This window comes from Columba livia, chromosome 8 (assembly GCF_036013475.1).
Source record: "Columba livia isolate bColLiv1 breed racing homer chromosome 8, bColLiv1.pat.W.v2, whole genome shotgun sequence".
Classification (NCBI taxonomy): domain Eukaryota; kingdom Metazoa; phylum Chordata; class Aves; order Columbiformes; family Columbidae; genus Columba; species Columba livia.
This window is the reverse complement of record NC_088609.1, coordinates 6,503,929-6,522,819: the sequence shown is the minus strand read 5'-3', so window position 1 is coordinate 6,522,819 and position 18,891 is coordinate 6,503,929. Positions and strand designations below refer to the sequence as shown.

At 50.7% G+C, this 18,891-nt stretch overlaps 1 protein-coding gene across 1 annotated transcript in view; it reads right to left on the bottom strand.

Annotated features, from left to right (window-relative positions):
* Nucleotides 1–18,891, bottom strand: part of PAPPA2 (pappalysin 2) — a 90,804-nt gene that overhangs the window by 17,576 nt on the left and 54,337 nt on the right. The window contains exons 14-20 of the mRNA XM_021285810.2: nucleotides 15,474–15,645; nucleotides 13,693–13,870; nucleotides 11,681–11,894; nucleotides 5,982–6,150; nucleotides 5,246–5,378; nucleotides 4,052–4,161; nucleotides 717–788 (exon numbers count right to left, since the gene is read on the bottom strand). Coding sequence (XP_021141485.2) covers nucleotides 717–788; nucleotides 4,052–4,161; nucleotides 5,246–5,378; nucleotides 5,982–6,150; nucleotides 11,681–11,894; nucleotides 13,693–13,870; nucleotides 15,474–15,645 — 1,048 coding nt within the window. The remainder of the gene's footprint in view (nucleotides 1–716; nucleotides 789–4,051; nucleotides 4,162–5,245; nucleotides 5,379–5,981; nucleotides 6,151–11,680; nucleotides 11,895–13,692; nucleotides 13,871–15,473; nucleotides 15,646–18,891) is intronic.

Here is an 18,891-nt window from a genome sequence, read left to right as displayed (position 1 = left end):
GCTATTTTTGGTGTGCAAACTTCATTTACATTTTCCTTTTTGGTAAAAATCCCAAATTTTCAGCATACAACATTCCAAAATACCCCCCCTTTTTCCTTTTATCCTCAATCATAATAACAACTAGTGCTTGACAAAGAACTGCCTATTTTTCATTTCCTTTGCGAACTGACTCCAAACTGCCTATGATTTTCTCCTGCCTGGTCATTACTCAAAGCGAAATGAGCAGCTAACCAATTTCTGCAAGGAATTCTTTGTCTGCAGATTCTTCAGGAGCGGTTTGTTTTGCATGTACAAGGCTGGAAATCCTGGTTGTTTTGGTTGGACGCGTGAGTCACGCAGGGCTTTTCTGGACCTGCCTTACTCTAGAACTGCGGTTCTGGTTAAGGAAATATTCAGGCTTGGAGTCAGCACGGGCTTTTTTGGGGATACCCCTTGCCAGTGAAACCCTTTTGCTAGAACATTCTTCCCGGGCTGGCCAAGAAGAAGCAGGCAAGAAAGGAAATGAGTTATTCTGTAGCTTTTGTTCCCCAGCATCGCCCTGGCTGCGGGTAACTGGACCCAAGGATGCTTGTTCTGGTCTCTGCTCTGCCAGCAAGCCCTGGCCCAGCTCAGAGCAAACATGAAGTTCAGAGCCCTCCAGCTTTGTGCTGGAGTGAGTTTTCATTGCCAGGAGCTCCCCTGTGAGGAACAGGCAGCTCGTGCTGGGGGGAACTTACCTCGCAGGATGGGATGCAGTGGATGACAGAGGGATCTGGGTACCACCGCAGCCGGCCCGTGCAAACGATGTGCTGAGGAGGGAAGGAGAAAAGAGCTGTTAGGTGACATGGCAGAGTGAGGTCAACAGCCGCTGACACACTCTTCATTGCTCATGGGGGTGCAAAACAGCAGTGGCACCCCCAGGACCTCCCCCTGCACCCCTGCTGAGTGGGAAACCCTTTGAAGCCCATCAAACCCAAAGCAGGTACACCTGGTTCACCCACAAACAAGGGTACATAGAATCATTTTCTTTGTAAGAGACCCTTAAGATCATTAAGCCCAACCATTAAGCCAGCACTGGCACTAAACCCATGTCCCCAAGAACCTCATCTCCACATCTTTTAACCCCTCCAGGGATGGTGACTCCACCACTGCCCTAGGCAACCTGTTCCAATGCCCGACAACCCTTTCCAGAAAGAAATGTTTCTCAATATCCAGCCTAAACCTCTCCTGGTGCAACTTGAGGCCTTTTCCTCTCATCCTGTCCCTTGTTACTTGGGAGAAGAGACCAACACTCTCCGTGCTCCAACCTCCTTTCAAGCAGTTGTAATTGTTCGAGGCAGAAGCTAGACAGACATGTGTGTGTGTACACGTATATAGATACACAACAGATAGGACAAAGGGAGATGGCAGGGACCACCAAAGAAGTGGGTTTGGCTGGCAGTGCCACCTCATGGTGGCTGGCTTGGCCATGAGCTGCTGATGGGATGAAGCCACCTGAGGTCACACAGGCTGAGTCTGCCATCACCTCTCTGCATGATGCTGGATTCACCAGCTTCTTGCTCATATGGGGTGGGGGCTTAGCCATTCAGTCATCACTCAGTATCTGCATCCATTTGCTCACCGAACCCTGCTCAGGCTCCGACAACTGGTCCTGGGAGGACTCACCTCCCCACACCTGACCTGGAGCAGATACACCAGACTCACGTTCACTCGTGGGGCTGAGGTTATCTCTGGTATTTACAAGGCACAAACTCAGCTGTTGCAGCCAACTGGATGCAAGAGTGAGATGCGGAGGGCTCAGTTTCACTCTGCTGGAACGCCTTGTCCCGCTCATTCAGCGGGGTTTTGTGGGGAGCACTCGTGATTATACGGGGGGAAGAAAAGCCCCACCACACATGCAATTTCCTCCTTGTAAAGCTCAGGCAGACTTTGAAATCTGAGGCCCCATAAAACGACGACTGGCCTGCGAAAGTGTCCTAGGATGCCCTTCACTGTGCAGGAGCTGCACGGAGGGGTACGTACATTTTCTCCTCACCTTTCTCTTGTTTGAAAGGTGCAGCAGCAGGACAGAGCAGCCCTGGGCAGCAGGGCCAATGGGGATGGGGCAGCTCTGCCCATGCAGACCTGCTGCAGGTCCTTCTGCATGTTCAGTCTAGACTGTGATGGGGTTGGGGCAGGAGAAGAAAGTTTTTACACTAAGGGTGGTGAAACACAGGTTGCCTGGAGAGGTGGCGGATGCCCCATCCCTGGAGACATCCCAGGCCAGGCTGGACAGGGCTCTGAGCAACCTGATCTGGGTGAAAATGTCCCTGCTCATGGCAGTGGGTTGGACTGGGTGAGCTTTGTAGGTTCCTTCCAACTCAAACTGTTCTATGATCAGATCAGGGTGCTGGCTGAGACAGCCAATTCCTGCTCAGCCCAGAGGATGTTTGCATTCTAACCCTACTGGGGTGTTTCATATGTGGCTGTTGTGCAACCTGAATGGCATTTTAGCTTACTCGTGTTAGAAGATTCATATTCCAGGCTTGAGGACAAACATCCTGGGCTGTGGGATAAATGAATCAGAGCTGAAAGCAAAACAGGACCATGCCCCTCCCTGAGTGGCCTCTAGGGGTTTTGCCCCATCCTCTCCATCACCTCAGGACCACAGCAGCTCCCAGGAATGGCAAGGTATGGAGGAGAAAAGTGGGGAGAAGAAACAGGAGCTGGGGCAGAAAAGAAAACAATTTGGTCTAGGGAGAGAGCTCCTGGCAAGGGGGAGCACCACTTCTTAAAATAACACTCCTCCTCCTCTCTGCAAAATGCCTCCCTCACACGAGAGCCCTCACACAGCAGCAGCAAAAGAGCAGCCGAGTGCCACCGCCTCGGCGGGCCAAGCCATCCGATCCCTCAAAGGCGAGGACTCCTTCCAAGGCTCGTGCTTAACCAGCCCACACCCCCTGGGCATCCTCGCCCCCCCGGCAGCGATCCGCCATGGGTCTGATTCAAGGCGACGTACAGTAGTATCCGCAGGCACGACGCTGGGCCTCCTGCGGCTTCCCGGGAGGAGGGGAAAGCATTTGGATGGGAAGATTGTTTGCTTTACTTTGTTCCACCTCCTTCCTCATGCATCTCTTTTTTTTTTTTTTTATTTTAAGAAATATTACCCCGGCGGATCTGCTTTTTGGGAAAGTCATGCCCATGAGGATCCAAACTATTTGAGCTATTTGAGCTGTTTTGCCTACAAAATGAGTAAGAGGATGGGGAGGGAAAGGCTCCCCCCGTTCCAGCGGCAGAGGCAAGCGACTGACCAGAGGGTCCTGGCAGCCAGAGACACCTTCCCTGGCAGAAAGATGCTTCTTCCTGGGGTTGGATCTCTGCTGCCAGGTAATTGGGGACCGGGGCTCATCCCGTGCCAGGGGTGGCTTTTGCTCTCCCAGCACCCTGACTGACAAGAACGGCAGCTTAGTGGGTTTAGGCAAGTGGCAACGTCCTGAAAAATCAAGCAGGATTCCTGCATTTGACTTCATTCGCTGCGGTATCCTGCGAGTCCTTGAAAGCTGGCGTGGGAGCTGATAACTTGTGCTGAGCTTTGGTGCGGGAGAGCAGGAGGCCATGCAGTGGCATCGGCAGGGGAGGGAAGAGAAGGAAGGAGGACCTTGGCTATGGAACCTGGCTATGGGGAGGAGCAGATACCTCCAGAGCATGCAGCCTTGGAGAGGACCAGCCAGACCCAAGCTCACTTATGCTGCTTGCCATAGAATCATAGCACCATTTTGGTTGGAAGACACCCTCAAGATCATGCAGTCCAACCGTTAACCCATCCCTGGCACTAACCCATGTCCCTAAGATCCTCATCTCTGCTTCTGTTCAACTCCTTCAGGGATGGTGACTCCTTCCCTTTCTGGGAAGAAATTTTTCCTAATATCCAATCTAAACCTTCTCTGGCTATTTCCTCTTGTCATTCCAAGTCTTACCCTTTTTCACCCAAGACAAAGAGATTTGGATTAAAAAACACCAGACAGAGAGGATAGGGTCTCCACTCCATGCTGCCAACAAACTCCCTGCTAGAGGGATCCATCTCCCCATTTACCTGGACTCTGGTGGGCTGCAGACGGTGATCCATTGTCTCAGCAGTGATGTTTTCGGGCAGTATGACAGGGTCGCTGGGCGGTAAGATGCAGGAGGGTACGCACACTGCACCTGCAGAAGGAGACAGCCCTGAGGACTTCAGCAGGAACCAGGTGATGATGTTCTACAGGAAGGCACTGGACCCACACGTGTCTGCTCCTTGCAAAGGCAGACATAGAAGAGACCTTTTCCCTCCCAACCAGGGATGACAATATCTTCCTCAAATCCTGAATTACGCAGGACCCTACAGGAGCTGTGGCCAACTCCCTTCTCCCAGATGAGAGGAAAATTGAACACAGCCTAAAAGATGGATTCAAGTCCCAATGGCAGAACATGGGATACAGCACAAAAATAAGCCTGGTCTGGACACTGTGGGATGTTTGTTGACAAGCTAAGAAGCATCTTTCATAGTTTTTCTGCCACGCTGAATTCCCACTGCCTTCCTATGACCCAGGAAGAAAAAAAAAAGCTGCAGAAAACACCTTGGATAACTAAGCAGACCCCAGCCTCACATCAGGTCTGGCCAAAGCTTAACATTAGGCCCTGCCCTTAGACTCGCCTCAGCTGGTTTTGATCACACCCAGGTGACCGGTGTGTTTGCTTTGCAGTGATGTGGGCTTTGCCCAAGTGCTTGGTCTGGCGGGATGCCAGACAAGATGTAACGACTGTGACTGAGCACTGCAGCTTTTCCTAAAAGCACAAAGTGACCAAGTCCTAGGGAAAGAAATGGAAGATGTGGTCCCTCGTCTGGTGAAAGTGCCCTGTTACACACAATTGTCACAGCAGCTTTTGTCTAGGATCTGCCACATTAACCCTGCAAAACTCAGCAGCAGTAACAAGTGGAGAGATCTTGGGGAGATGGAGGCCTAGAGATCAGGAAAGCTATTGCAAAGGGCTGGGTTTGCCCTAAGGACAAATCTCTGCTCCTTCTGAAAAGAGAGATGCTTATAGCAGGGCCAGCTTTAGCTTTGAGCCTTGCCCATGGGTACCATGCCTGGCTCTGCATTTAGAAAAAGGATGGAGGAAAAAATAGAATTTTTTTCATAGATTTAGTGGGGATTGGTACAAGAAGAAGAGTCATTGTGACCTTCAGCTCTTTAGGATGGCTGAATCAATATAAGGTTTAGTTTTCTGTTTAGCTTCCATTTGCCCTCACCTATGCCATGCCCCTGCTCACACTTGTACTCCACGAAATTCAGCTCAGGGGGTGGTGGGCAGGTTCCCCGTAAGCTCTCACACAGCTTGAACTCCTCTGTCCATAATCCCTCCTTGGTGCAGATGATGGGAACCTGCCAAACAGAGGGAGAGAATCTGGTGTTACTGCTGACAACTGCCAGTGACGTCCTGAGGGAAGTTCTCCAGGGCAGCTGGGTTGCAGCCATCTGCTCCAGCCTGTGTGTGCTTTGCATTACTTACCAGAAAGCAAATTGCTTGCCAGCTGCTGCTGGATCCCACCAGAAGGAATCTGCCTGGTGGGCAGCAGCTTCCACACCCTGGCAAGCCCCTCAGATGGCCAAGCTGTTGTGGGGACCCTCTGCACAGCTGGGTACAGGGAGCCCCACTGTTTTCCAGTACTGATCTTTTTAGCAGGTTGTGTTATGACAGGACAAGGGGTGATGGTTTTAAACTAAAGGAGAAGAGATTCAGGTCAGACATGAGGAAGAAATTTTTGCCCCTGAGGGTGGTGAGATGCTGGCCCAGGTTGCCCAGAGAGGTGGTGGATGGATCCCTGGAGACATCCCAGGCCAGGCTGGATGGGGCTCTGAGCAACCTGAGCTGGTGAAGATGTCCCTGCTCATGGCAGGGGTGGCACTGGGGGAGCTTAGAAGGTCCATTCCAACCCAAACTATTCTGTGATTCTACAATTTCTGCCTTGCTACCAGGTCACTCACCTGCTGTTCCTGTGGCTGGCAGTTGAGGACACACTGGCTGTCCAGCTCGAAGCCCTGGCTGCAGTTGTACATGCCCTCGAAGACGGGAGGGGGCGGCTCGCAGACCACAGGGACACAGTGTCCCTCTTCCCACTGCCCGCTCTCCAGGCACTGGATCTTCAGGAACTTCCTGGAGACACACAGACACCAGATGGGGCTGCAGCACCCCAAAAAATTCCCACCTTGGCCACACCAAGCATCCCACAGAGGCAAGAATAGCCTAGAGGACATCTCTGATGGAGCACAACCAAGCTCCCTGCGTGGGACTTGCCGATGCCATCCCACCCCTCACCATGGGCAGGTCCTCCTGAAGGGACAAGCTCACCCTCAACCAGAATCTTTTCTTCCCCTTGCACTGGATGCTTTTCCCTCACACTCACCACCCCATTGCTCCCCACCTCTCGCAGTGCCCCTAAACCATTCATCTCTCCTCCCCATCCCCCGGGCTGCTTTGTCCCACCGCCAGCAGCTACAGACTTTGCTGGATGGAGTGAACCTCCACCAGTAAATCCTGCTGGCCTGCTCCCAGCTACTCCTGAGGCTCCTCTTTGTATCCCAGCCAGATCTGTCAATCCCGCTGTCACACTGCAGCAGACCGATACCATCCTCTGCTGCTAAAACAGCCCAGGTGCAAACTATTTGCCAAAAAAAGGATAAAAAATAAAGGAAGAAAAAGTCCAGGAGTGGAGCCCACACTCTTTTCAGTCTCCCATCCTTGGCAGCGATGGAGACACTGCGTCTTTTACATCAAAACCCTGTGAGGCATCGGAATGGCTGGGGACCACTCTCCCAGAAGAGGACACATCATTGCAACCCCAGACTTTGACGTACAGGTTTTGACAGCGCTGACGGGCTTTACCTGAGCCAGTGCTAATTGGTCCATCCTTAATGAGACTTTTTCCACCCCTGCTCTCCTGTCCTTTGTTACCAGACAGTCTTGCTCCAGCTGCTTGCCCCTGCCCTCTCCCAGCACCAGTGCCAGCAGGCAGAGCTCCAGGCACCACATTATGGAATCTATAGCATGCTGTAGGTACAAGGAGGGGGGTTTAACTGGGTTAGAGAAACCCCTGGAGGGAGGCACTAAATTGCCCCTTGTCCTGAGTGGCAGCAGTCACTGATGGAGGGCGAGGACAGACACCCAGCTGCACCCCAGCGCACCGTGCAGTCACACAGCCCAGAGGGGACCCTATCTGCACCCCACAGTCAGACCTGGAGCAGGAGCTGGTGCCCATACCCATCATATTTCTGCTCCTGGATGGGAAGTATGAGAGATTTTTAAAACATTCTTGACTTTCTAAATATTTGAAGCTCTTCAATTCCCCCTCAGAAATCCCTCAGAACTCAAGGCTCCATTTTTCCTAGAGACTATGAGTGGGACTGAGGGTTCCTGCTGTAGTGAATTCCTGCCCCAGCAGGTACTGTGGAGGCAGGGGGGGCGTATGGGATGTGGCAGGTCTGCCAGCACAGAGCTCTGCACAAATCTCCCCACCAGACCACAATGGGACCACGGTGAGGCCACCTGAGCAGCAAGTGGTGCTGCACAGTCACCCTGAGAGCCTTGGACTGACTGATGCAGCTATATGCTGTTTTGGAAGGATGGCGAGGAAGAGCAGTTCTGGATCACATTGAAGGCATCTCTGGTTTCAGCCCACCCTTAACTTCATTTTCTTGGCTGCTCTCCTTTTCCACTGGGATGATGGTCACTGCCTTCTGAAGATGTCTCCACCAGACCTTGCCTCTTCCAACATCTGAGCACTTTGCTTTGCCCACATTTAAAGGCGAGTCAAGGTACTGATCCGTGTTGGATGCCCGGGTCCTCAAGCAGCATTTTCCCCTTCTTGAAGTGCCTGGCAGGCAGGGTGTGATCCAGTTGTATGACTTGCACAGTGTAAATCGCCAGTGGTCAAGCTGATGGCGTTATGGCAACAGGAGCAAACTGGTGGTGCAAAGCCTCATGCAACAACAATGCCCCAGGCACTGAGCAAACTCCTTTGCAAACCAGCCACTTGCTACTTCTCACTTCCCCACCATCGACTGGTGTATAACTGATGCAGCCACCACACCTCCCTGTTGCTCCTCCAAATTGCAGCAGAGGCCCTTTGCCCAGGAGCTGTGGGAAGACCTGGGAAGAGGCATGGAGCACGGGGAGAACATGCCAGGGGAGCTGCAGTTTGCACAGATGCACAATGAGGTTCAGGGCTCCACCGTCTTCAACTAGGGCTCCTCGTCTTTATGTGGTGCTTGAGTGATTTCAGGGGGGGCTGGCACCATGCACAGACCACATCCCACCTCTCCCCAGATATAAATACAACCTCATAGAAGCTTGAAATTTCCAGACCCTCCATCTTATTCTGATCAGGGTTAGTAGCATTTCTTGAGGATTAATGAGGAACCCAGGAAAACCAGAGTCAAAGCTTCCCCCTCCAACAAGGAGGGATGGCTGTTGGGAAGAGGAGGCCGGGGAGATGGCTGAGACCGGCCAGGGCTGTGTCCAATGTGCCGGCACAAGCACTCGCCTGGCTCTGGGAGCTGAGCACACAGGAGCCTGGCTGGGATCCAGCTGCTTGGTGGCCAAGCTTGGGGGAATTGATAAATGAACATAAAGCCTCATCTCACATGGCAGAAGACTGACAGACTCAAAAAGATTAAGGGGGAAGCAAGGAGATTTGCTGGTAAATTGAAAGAAAGCAATTGAAAGTTTGTAGGATCTCCACTGCCGTGCTCCAAACAGCCTGGGCAACCAGGGCTGTAAATCTTCATCACCTTCGAGGTGGAAGTGACACAGGAATCCAGCTGACAGCCTGTGTTTTCTTTACCTGGCTGCTTGGCTCCCTTGGCTGTGCAGGTGTTTTGCTTTTTTTTTCCTGTCGGGGCCAGACACAGGCAGAAGAAGCAAGCACCCCACACCTCAGCACGCACCACAGATGTACGGTGGCCCTGTGCCCTGCGAAATGCTGATGCTCCCTGGTTGGGCTGTCCTGCTTTGCCCGCTGTGATCTCTCCAATATGTTTCCAGCTGCCAAGTCTGCTAATTCCTTCCAGTCTCTTTTCTCCTCCACGTTCTCTCGCTCCCTGTCCCTCTTTCATGGTCTCCATAGTCTTTGAACAGGGAGAACAGGTGAAGGAGACAACATCTCCATGGAAGTTAATCATGGGGCTGGGCCGTCTCATGGCTCCCTTGATTTCTGGTCAAAATGCAGGCTGAGACTTTCAAAGCTGCTTGAAAAGACTTGGGTGACTCAGTTATTCTTTGCTGTGTTCCCTCAAGCTAGCAGAAGGAGCTCAACCCCTCATAAAGATAAGCTTTGAGATCCCCAAAAATCTCTTCTCTCCAAGGAATCATCCCACATTGGGCAAATGAAGCAACAAGGTCTGACCCCAAGGTTGTCCCAAAACTGAGAGCACCCTCATCTTCTAAAGGATGTCTGAGATATTTCTGTTAAAGAGCTGCTTCAGATGGCACTTTTTGGTGGAAGCAACAGCCAGGACCATTGCGGGGGTGATGCCCATTTTCTCCCAAGTATCTGACCTCTGACTTTCAGGCTGGCTCTTTTCAATGCTGCAACCCTGGATTCTTGAGGATCCCCTGTTGACAAGCAGTGATTTCTAAAGGACCTTTCCTCACCTAGGTTAACAGACAAAAGTATCTTCTCCAAGGCAGCGTATTTCTTCATCCTCTTTCTCTTCCACTTCTTCATCCCCTTTCTTTTCCAAGTATTTCCAAGGTTGAGCTAGTTGGCTGGCATGGGGAGTCTTCCATGTCAGCCATGGATCATGCCTGACTTTTCTCCAATGACAAGTACACACAGGGAGTCTTACTGGTACCTGTCAACACCTGTATGACACTAAATCCTTTAGTAAGGCTGGTGCTTGCTGGGTTGGTGGACAACAGGGGGGCAACAGATCAAGAATTGTGTTTGCTGAACCCAGAAAGATCTTAGAAGACTTCAGAAGTCCCCCAAAACATCATCAGCTGAGACCCTGCTCCTTTAGCAGCACATTGGGAACCCCCACCCCACTGGTGCCGGCCCCTTCCAGAGCTCTCCATCGCCTTCTCCAACAACTTGCTTTCTCCAAAACCGGCCTGAACAAAGCAAGGAACCTCTGGCTCTGGCAGCTCCCATCCTCTGCCTGCCAGGGCTGGAACACCAGATGGATTTCCAGCAATCCAGCACTTGACTGGCCGGCTTACTGGCTAGTAGCTGTTGCTCGCTACACGTGCCAAGGGGTTTGTACTCATGCTGAGTACGCACGCAGAGCTCCAGATGAGACAGTACACCAGCATTTACACTTCCAAGGAAAGGCTTTTGCTCTGAATCAGACCACTCACATAGCACTTAATATGCATGATAAGAAAGCAATAAATTTTCTGTTAATCATTTTTTTTTTTTGCTTACTGTAATAGGATCATACCCTACCATCAAATATATCAGACAAAGTAGTAGTAATGATAATACCAAACACGAAAGCGTCATGTCAACAGGCATTGCTATGAATATGCAAACCACTTTGCATGGTTTTCCTTGACTGGTGTCACAGGCTGCTCAGATCCATGAGGAAGTCACACACACATCAGAGGAGCATGGGGAGCTCCCAGAGGGCATCCTTCTGACCAGCAATTGCTGCAGCACGACTGAGGTGGCCTAACTTTGCAAGCTGTATTTATCTGATTGCATGGCCAATGCCTGAAATGCCACAGGCACACAAGCTGCTCCACAGTTTGCAGAGCAGTCCACGTGATTGTAGCCACCATCATAATTTGCTCAGCTCCCCTCGGCCTAAGAAATGCTCCTAATGCTGCAAAAAGCTGTTTACAGAAACCACTTCCTTCATTACGAGGCAAGAAATCTGGCAATTGCTTCCCAGTGCACAACAACTCTACCCCAGAGCAATGTAGAGATGAAGTCTGCATCCAATTAAAACTGGAAGGGGACATTAAACAATTAGCACATAATTACCTGATTTGGGCTAGTATCAAGACTCTGGGGAGGACCCGGTCAGCGCCAGGGAATCTTTAGTGACCGTACCCCACGGGGACTTCAGCTGGAGGCATCGCGGAAAAAATTTACTCCCCGAGTGTCACGATACCGGCTGGGCACAGGGCTAGTGAATCACCAGGAATTTTTCCCCCTGAAGCATTGAGAAAAATCTTCTCCAAATGAAATGTCAATGCTTAGGATTAAATTTAGCCAGGAAGTGCAGCGGGTAAAATGTTAACCCTGACAAGAGGCAGTCATTCATTCTTACAACCCCCAGTGCCTTGATCTATGTTTTATCACTTTTAGGAAAAACAGCAGCTCCAGGAATCTTTCAGCATCTTATTACATCTAATTACCTGAGAGTCCACAAACACTTCTGTAGATGTTTAATTTTCAGCAACTGACAAATACGTTGAGGTGCAGGGGAAAATTCGCGTGCTTTAGGTTAAGGTACTTAACGTACACATACACAAAACAGCAGCTTGCATCTTGTTCCCACCTGCTTTCCCCCAAACCAGGGGAATTCCTCTCCTGTCTCAGCAAATCTGCATGACTAGAGCAAGCTGCTCTGCCTTGTACTTATTAAATCAGCTCTTTGAGACAACCAGTGTACCATCACCTTTCCTTACCCTCGTTGGGAGGAGGAAAGAGATGGTGATAACAGATCCACCACAGACTTACTTCTTAGACTTGCCTGCTGCATTCTCAGCCACGTGGTATCCAGGCTTGCACTTGTAGCGACAGACTGAGCCCACGTCATGGTTGCCCTGGAGGCATCGTGGGACCAGGAGCTTGGCGTTGGCCACCGCAGGAGGTGCGTCACACTCCAGCTTGCAGTAGGCTTCGGGGAGTGACCAGAGACCGTCCTCCAGGCAGGTCAGCCACTGGTTTGCTCCTGAACCCAAAAGAGAAATGGCATGTTGGAGTTACAGCTGACTTAGTGATGGAGTCCTGCTGGGGGAAGCTCAGAGCAACCAGCAAAAGTCCTCTTATTAGGGTGGATACTGATGCCAAGGGAGGCAAGGTCATGGACTTTGGGTAAAGAGCCTTTTCTTAATGTCCAACCTATCTTCCTGCCATTTCCTCAGGTTCTATTGATGGTCACCAGAGAGAAGAGCTCAGCATCTGCTCCTCTCCCCTTGTGAGGAAGCTGTAGACCACAATGTGGTCTCCCCTCAGTCTCCTCTTCTCTGTTATCAACAAACCCAGTGACTTTAGCTGCTCCTCATACAGCTTCCCCTCCAAACCCTTCACCAACTTCATGGCCTCCTCTGGACACTCTCCAGTAGCTTTATTTTCTTTTTGTGTGATCGCTGCTGTGCCTACAATGGCTCTGCGAGCAGGGACTAAATCTCGCCTCCACGTTGCACCTGTGCTCCCAGCGGACCAGCACTGTTGAGGGTAGGCCCCCACCTCTGAGCACCATGCAGCCCTGTCATCCTTTCCTTCCCTATTCTGGCATCTATCAGCATGGAGAGCCTGCCCATAAGGACGTGAGCCTTTGGGGAGAACAAGTATTAGACACGTCCCTGCCTTGACAGCTCATCCAAGTTGGCTGGACCTCTGCGAGGCTACCCCCCCAGCTTGGCAGCCTCGGCCAAGCAGCACCAGCCATGGCGTCAGCTGCTGGAGGTCACCCAGGGCGCTCCACCACGGGGACATCTTCCCTCTGAGTGAGCCCGTAGCAAACCTCCTGTTGACTTCAGTGGGAACAAGAGCTGAAAGATCAGATGGAAGCCCTGCCCTCAGCTGACCCACCCAAGGCAACGGGCATCGGTTTGTGCAGAATTTGGGCTGTTGAGCTGTCATTTGTGCGCTACCCTTTGATCAGTTCACACTGGGGATCTGCCAGCATCCCTCCTGTCGTGAAACGAGACCTTAATTCCCTGCAGTTTTTGCTCCTTAGATTAAGTTTAAAAAAAAAAAAAAGTAAACGATTTTCATACGTTTCAGCTTAAATGTCTCTATAAAATAGGACGCCCATTAAAATGATTTGTTGTATGCGATTGTTCAGAGCAAAGGCCCTGGTGGAAACTCACACAAAGTCCCAATGCTTGAAGCTGTCAAGGCAATTACCCCCAAATCTCCCCCAGCTCAGCCTCGCATAGACAGGAACAGTAGCTCTCTTTCTCCAGCTTGGCTTCAAAACATTCCTGCGGCTCCTGATGGAGTCTGCAGAACGAGAGCCAGCCCGTGGTGTGTCTGGGGGACTGCTGTGTGTCTGGGTGGACATCTCCCAGCCTGCTCTGCAGCTGTGGGCATCAGTCTCTACAGCTTTATACAGCCCCAGGCCTGCTGAACCACAAGATTTCCCACAGCCACCGGGCACTGAGCCACCCTGGGCTCTCTGAAGTCCTTTCTTGTCTGTCTGTACACTTCTTGTCTCCCTCACACCCATAAATGCTGGAGGCTGCCAGACCTCTATCAGGAGAAGACATCCCTACACCTTGAAAGTGGATAGATAAGGGCTGTCAGACATGGCATGGCAGTCAGAGAGAGTGTCCTCATGCTCTGGTGTCCCCATTTAAGGGGGATAGATGCCCACCACTTCAGGAGGTCTCTCAAGAGCCCACCTGGCTGGCAAAAGCCAGGATAACTGTGAAATTCAAAGTTGCAATGCTTTGTTTGAACATCTTGGGACATGCATGGAAAGGTGGCACCAAAAAGGGATCCCTCAGCACTCCAAACCGTACCTTGAATCTTGGCTGGGTGGATGCAGGAGAAGGAACATCTCTTCAGGTAGGTGGTCCCCTTGGGGCAGGAGAACTCAGCGTAGTACACATGGGACTGGTCAGGGACACCACAGTCAACAGGGTCACAAGTCACAGATCTGTCCCACTGTCCTGAGCTGCATGTCAGCACCACCTCCTGCTGCAGAGAAAGCAAAGCTCCATCAGACCCCTTTGAGTGAGCTCTCAAACCTACTAGTTTGCCACCACAACAGAAAGGTCTGACTGAGGTTTCAGGAGAAGGAAGATTCTACCCCATTTTTGACTCTCCCGATGTGCCTTTTCTCCTCATTCTGGACACTGAGCCATGAAGCCCTTACCTGTTCCCAGGGTGATGTTTGCGGGTGAAGGCAATGAATGGCCCTTGGCGTAACACAAAAGTCACCTGCACAAGAGACCTTTTAATGTCTGGTCTGTATCTGCTGGCCTCCAGGTGTAAAGAATGCTGGGGGAGAGCTGTGTATGTTTCCTCAAAATGAGGAGCACCACACGGTCAAACCAGTCACATCACTGGAGGGCTCAGGACAGGGCACAAGCTGCCATCTGCTGTGACAGCCACATGGCATCCGCTACCAAATGCAGAAAAACTGTCACCTGATGCAATTTATTTTGTGCAGTTCCATTTCAGAGAAGGGTAACGTTTTCATAGAATCACAGAACAGTTTGGGATGAAAGGGCCCTTCAAAGCTCCCCCAGTGCCACCCCTGCCATGAGCAGGGACATCTTCACCAGCTCAGGTTGCTCAGAGCCCCGTCCAGCCTGGCCTGGGATGTCTCCAGGGATGGTTCATCCACCACCTCTCTGGGCAACCTGGGACAGGTTCTCACCACAGCCAGTGTAAAAAATTTCTTCCCCCTATCTGGTCTGAATCTCCCATCCTTTAGCTTAAAACCATCACCCCTTGTCCTATCACAACAGGCCCTGCTAAAAAGTCTGTCCCCATCTTTCTTACAGGCCCTTTTTAAGTACAGAAAGGCTGCAATAAGGTCTCCCTGGAGCCTTCTTTTCTCCAGGCTGAACACCCCAACTCTCTCAGCTTGTCCTCATCCTGACCATGACCCTGTCAAGGTGACTGCCCAGACCTGACTCAGCTCAGCTCCCACGGACACATCAGTTCCAGGTCTCCTTGGTCGACAGCCAAGAGCCTTGCTGGCTTGTGGCTTTTACGAGGCATCTCCCAGCCCTCTGGAAAGCAGGACAAACTGTTTCATGGTGACCCCTGTGCTGCCCTGCTGGCGTGGGCAGTATTATTACAACACAACACAAAGGAAGAAAAGCTCTCTGTACTGTCGGCTGCCTTTAAATATAGTTGCTCTGCAATGACTTCATTTTTTCCTGCACCACTGACTTCAACTTTAAGAAAGAAAATGTCCCAGGGATGTTTAACCCTCCCAGCAATGCCTATCTAGGAACAGAAACATCTACCTCTCCCTCTGCAGGAAAGCATCACCCTGGCTGGGACATCCCCTGCAGCAGCTTTTAGGCTGGCAAAGCCATGATCTGCATGCAGCTCTGGGCTGGGAGAGCTAGGACTGTGGCGAGGGAAGGAGAATGGTCTCCAGAGCAGGACCACCAGCAGGGAGGTCCAGCACCAGAGAGTTTCCCTTGTGCTGAGGTTTGTTGGAAAAGCAGCAAGGAGGTCAGGGCTGGAGCAACAAGGTGTCCTAGGGTCACTGCAGCTACCTCAGTGTGGATAAACATTTCTTAACTAACACCTGGTCTAACAGGTTATGAGGTGCACTCACCTGAGTGGAGCCCAGGCTCTTTCCATTGCCAGAACGGGGGACGAAGCCTTTTTTGCAGGTGACAGTGCACGCCATGTGCCTGGGGCCGTTGGAGGTGCAGTTGAGGGTGGCAACGTAAGCGAGCAGGGGCCGCGTACAGCTCCCCGATCCCGCGCAGACACCGTGGATACAGCTGTAGAGAAGAGGGAAAGGATCAGCAAGTGGGTCCCAGAGCTTCTGCAGCAAGGAGGGACTATCTCTGGGTGGCACCTGCACAGGATGCTCAGCAGGTCACAGATGCATACGGAGATGCACACATATCCCTCAGTCCCAGCTTCTTCCAGGCTTGAAGTCTCCTTGCAATCACAAAAGAGTCTGGGTTGGAATGGACTTTCAAAGCTCATCTAGTCCACCCCTGCCATGAGCAGGGACATCTTCACCCAGCTCAGGTTGCCCAGAGCCCGTCCAGCCTGGCCTGGGATATCTCCAGGGATGGTTCATCCACCACCAATCTGGGCAATCTGCGACAGGTTCTCACCACCCCCAGTGTAAAAAATTTCTTCCCTGCATCTGGCCTGAATCTCCCCTCCTTTAGTCTAAAACCATCACCCCTTTTCCTCTCACAACAGACCCTGCTCAGAAGTCTATCCCCAGGTCAGAAAAAGAAGTTGAAGACGCCTTTTTAAAGTCTATGCTGATAGAAGGGCAACAGGTACATCAAAACCTGCATTAGGCATCAGAGAATCCACAGAGGATTCTTCAACTGCAAGAAAACACTTATCTGGAGAACAAAACTCTTGTAGATACCAAGGAACCATCCATGAGATGTTCTTCAAATGACACACAGTGCCCCCCAGACCTGGCAGCAGAGCTGCCTGAGCTTCAACAGCCACCTCCTCACCACAGCAGCTTCCCACCAAGGACCGGCCCTTTGGTACCCATTAATTAAGCATCACAAACAGTCCCACAGCAAAGAGGAGTGCTGGCCAGGGTGCTATGGTCTCCATCAGCAAAATGCAGCCAGGAAATTAATTACCTGGAATGGAATGGTGCCAAGACACATATTTGACACAACAGGTCCCATAAGAAAATGCCCTGATCATCCGGTAGTCAGGCTTTAGCTTTTATGAATTGGTACTAGTGGAGAAAAAAAAAAAAAATTACAGGAGCCCTCCTGAAGCAGGGCCAGAGGTGCTGCAGCTTCAAGTGACAACAGGTCACAGAATCACACTCCTGGGGAGAGAATGGAGGGAGGTGGACCCAAATGTCTCCTCTCTGCTCCCAGCTTTTCGCTGGTTTTGTGCCCTGAGTTTCACCCAGGAGAGGCAGAGGCAGCCTTGGCCGCTTGTGTTTGGTCAACCTCTCCAGCCAAGGATGCACAACTAGGAATCCCACAAATGACACCAGGGGGAGAAAAAAAAAAAATAATAAAAAAAATATATATATATATATAATTTCTATAAATCTGTGCCAACACAGATGTTAAGCGTGCTGTTGACTGTGGTGCTGTTGACTCTGGACAGGTCTACCTAGCCAAAGACACGGTGGAAACCTGCAGGCCACAGCCCTGCAAGAGCTGGTGGGCACGGGAGGGGACCACAAAGGAGAACAAGAAGAAAGAGCCTGTTTTTTCAATGCAGACCTGTTTATGAAGTGAGAAATGGTTTCGGGGCAGCTGCTGCAAATTCTTTCACTAGCTTATATTTCCATTTGCTTCCTTTTTAAAGAATTTGTTTTATGAGCACAGCGTTTGTCAGGTCATTAGCTTCTGAGGGCATCTGGTACCAATTGTAGCCCTCTCCCCTCGCCTCCTGCAGTCACCTTCTCTGGACAGTGGCTTTGCTCCCTGCCATGCCCCAGGCACACGCACACACACACGATACTGTCCCCAACCCCACCACCCTGCACTGGAGTCCTAAAGCTCCCTGTGCGTCTCTGAACAGGGGATGAGCTTCTCCTCTTTCCAGCCTTGCTCTTGCATCCCATCTTCTTCCTCATCAGTCAGAGACGTGTGAGAAGCTGCAGCTGGTGCACACATTGCTCCTACCATGGTGCTTGGTGCTACATCAACATATCACAGCAAGAAAGTCCTGGGTGCATCTCAGCACATGGGGATTATCTAAGCCAAATCCCAGACCAGATGTTGGGAAACAGGGCTGGGAGATAAGCGGCGGGTTCACCAAGCGTGCGTAGGCTACAGGACAGCTGGGTGGCCACTGCGGGACCCCAAGACGCCCAACTTCATCTGCTCCTGAAGTTGTGTTGAGTTACGGAGCATGCGTTCATGACAGCGCTGGTTTGGAGGGGGTGGTGGCATCTCCAGGCACATCCAGCTGGGCCACGTGCTTGTGCGGAGCAGCTTTGGTGGAGCGATGGCATGGCACGTTGTCTGGGACAGCCTTTATTAAATAACAAATAATGAAATACCAATCCTTTTCAGCACTACTGGGCACATTTTTGTTTCCCACCAGGTCAGAAACGTAACCGGCAGTGCTGGTATAAAGCAGATCAAGAGATCAGCAAGTTTCTTACTGTATTATTATATATGCAAAATGTTATACAGATTAGTTATACATAAGGGAGTGATAATTAAAAGTCATAATATTATAATCTTTCTTTTTATATGTACCATACACTCATGCACACATGCTATATGTGCATACAGGTATATTTTAGAAAAAATTAGCTTTCTCTTTGCCCCAAAGATGACTAAATTATCACCATTTTCTCTGTGACTAACACCACCCCATCCCACAAATACCCTGGTTTTACTTTGGAAATGATCCAAAACCTATTGACTCAAGTTCTAAGAAGTTGTTCTCACCCTTCATGTAGCTTTGAAGTCTGGTGCTGCTATTCCAGACCTGAAGAGGGGCTCACGTCACCCAAAGCTGTCTGATTTTCTCAAATATATCAGTAGCCTTGAAAAAAATGTCATCTCTCCCTACAAACTTTACCCTGATGGTTTTCTTTATCGTTATCAGCATCATTGTGACTATCACTACAATATTTTGGGCCAGGACAGCCTTGAGCCTGATGCTATACAAGTGCAGGACAAAAAAAACAATTAACAAAAAAATCCATGTGGCCTGGCCCCATCATTTCCACATGCCTTCCAGGGTTTGGGTAATGTGACGGAATAAATCACTGTTCCCAGCTGCTGGAACACCCTAACGAAGGCTGGACGAGGAAATGGTGTAGTTAGCCCAGTTCTGATCTCAGCATGAAGGAGCTCTTTCTCTTTTTGATGATAAATGAAATTCCTGTATCACAGCTGCAAACTCCTGACATTTGGCTATTTCTGATTCAAGCCGTATAAGATGCGGGACAAGCCAATTTTTTTTTTCCCTGCATGAAACATCCAAAAAAATTTCCATTTTTATCCCAGCATCTTTTGAAGCTCAAACAATTTGTCAACAGTGTTTTCACAAAATATCAA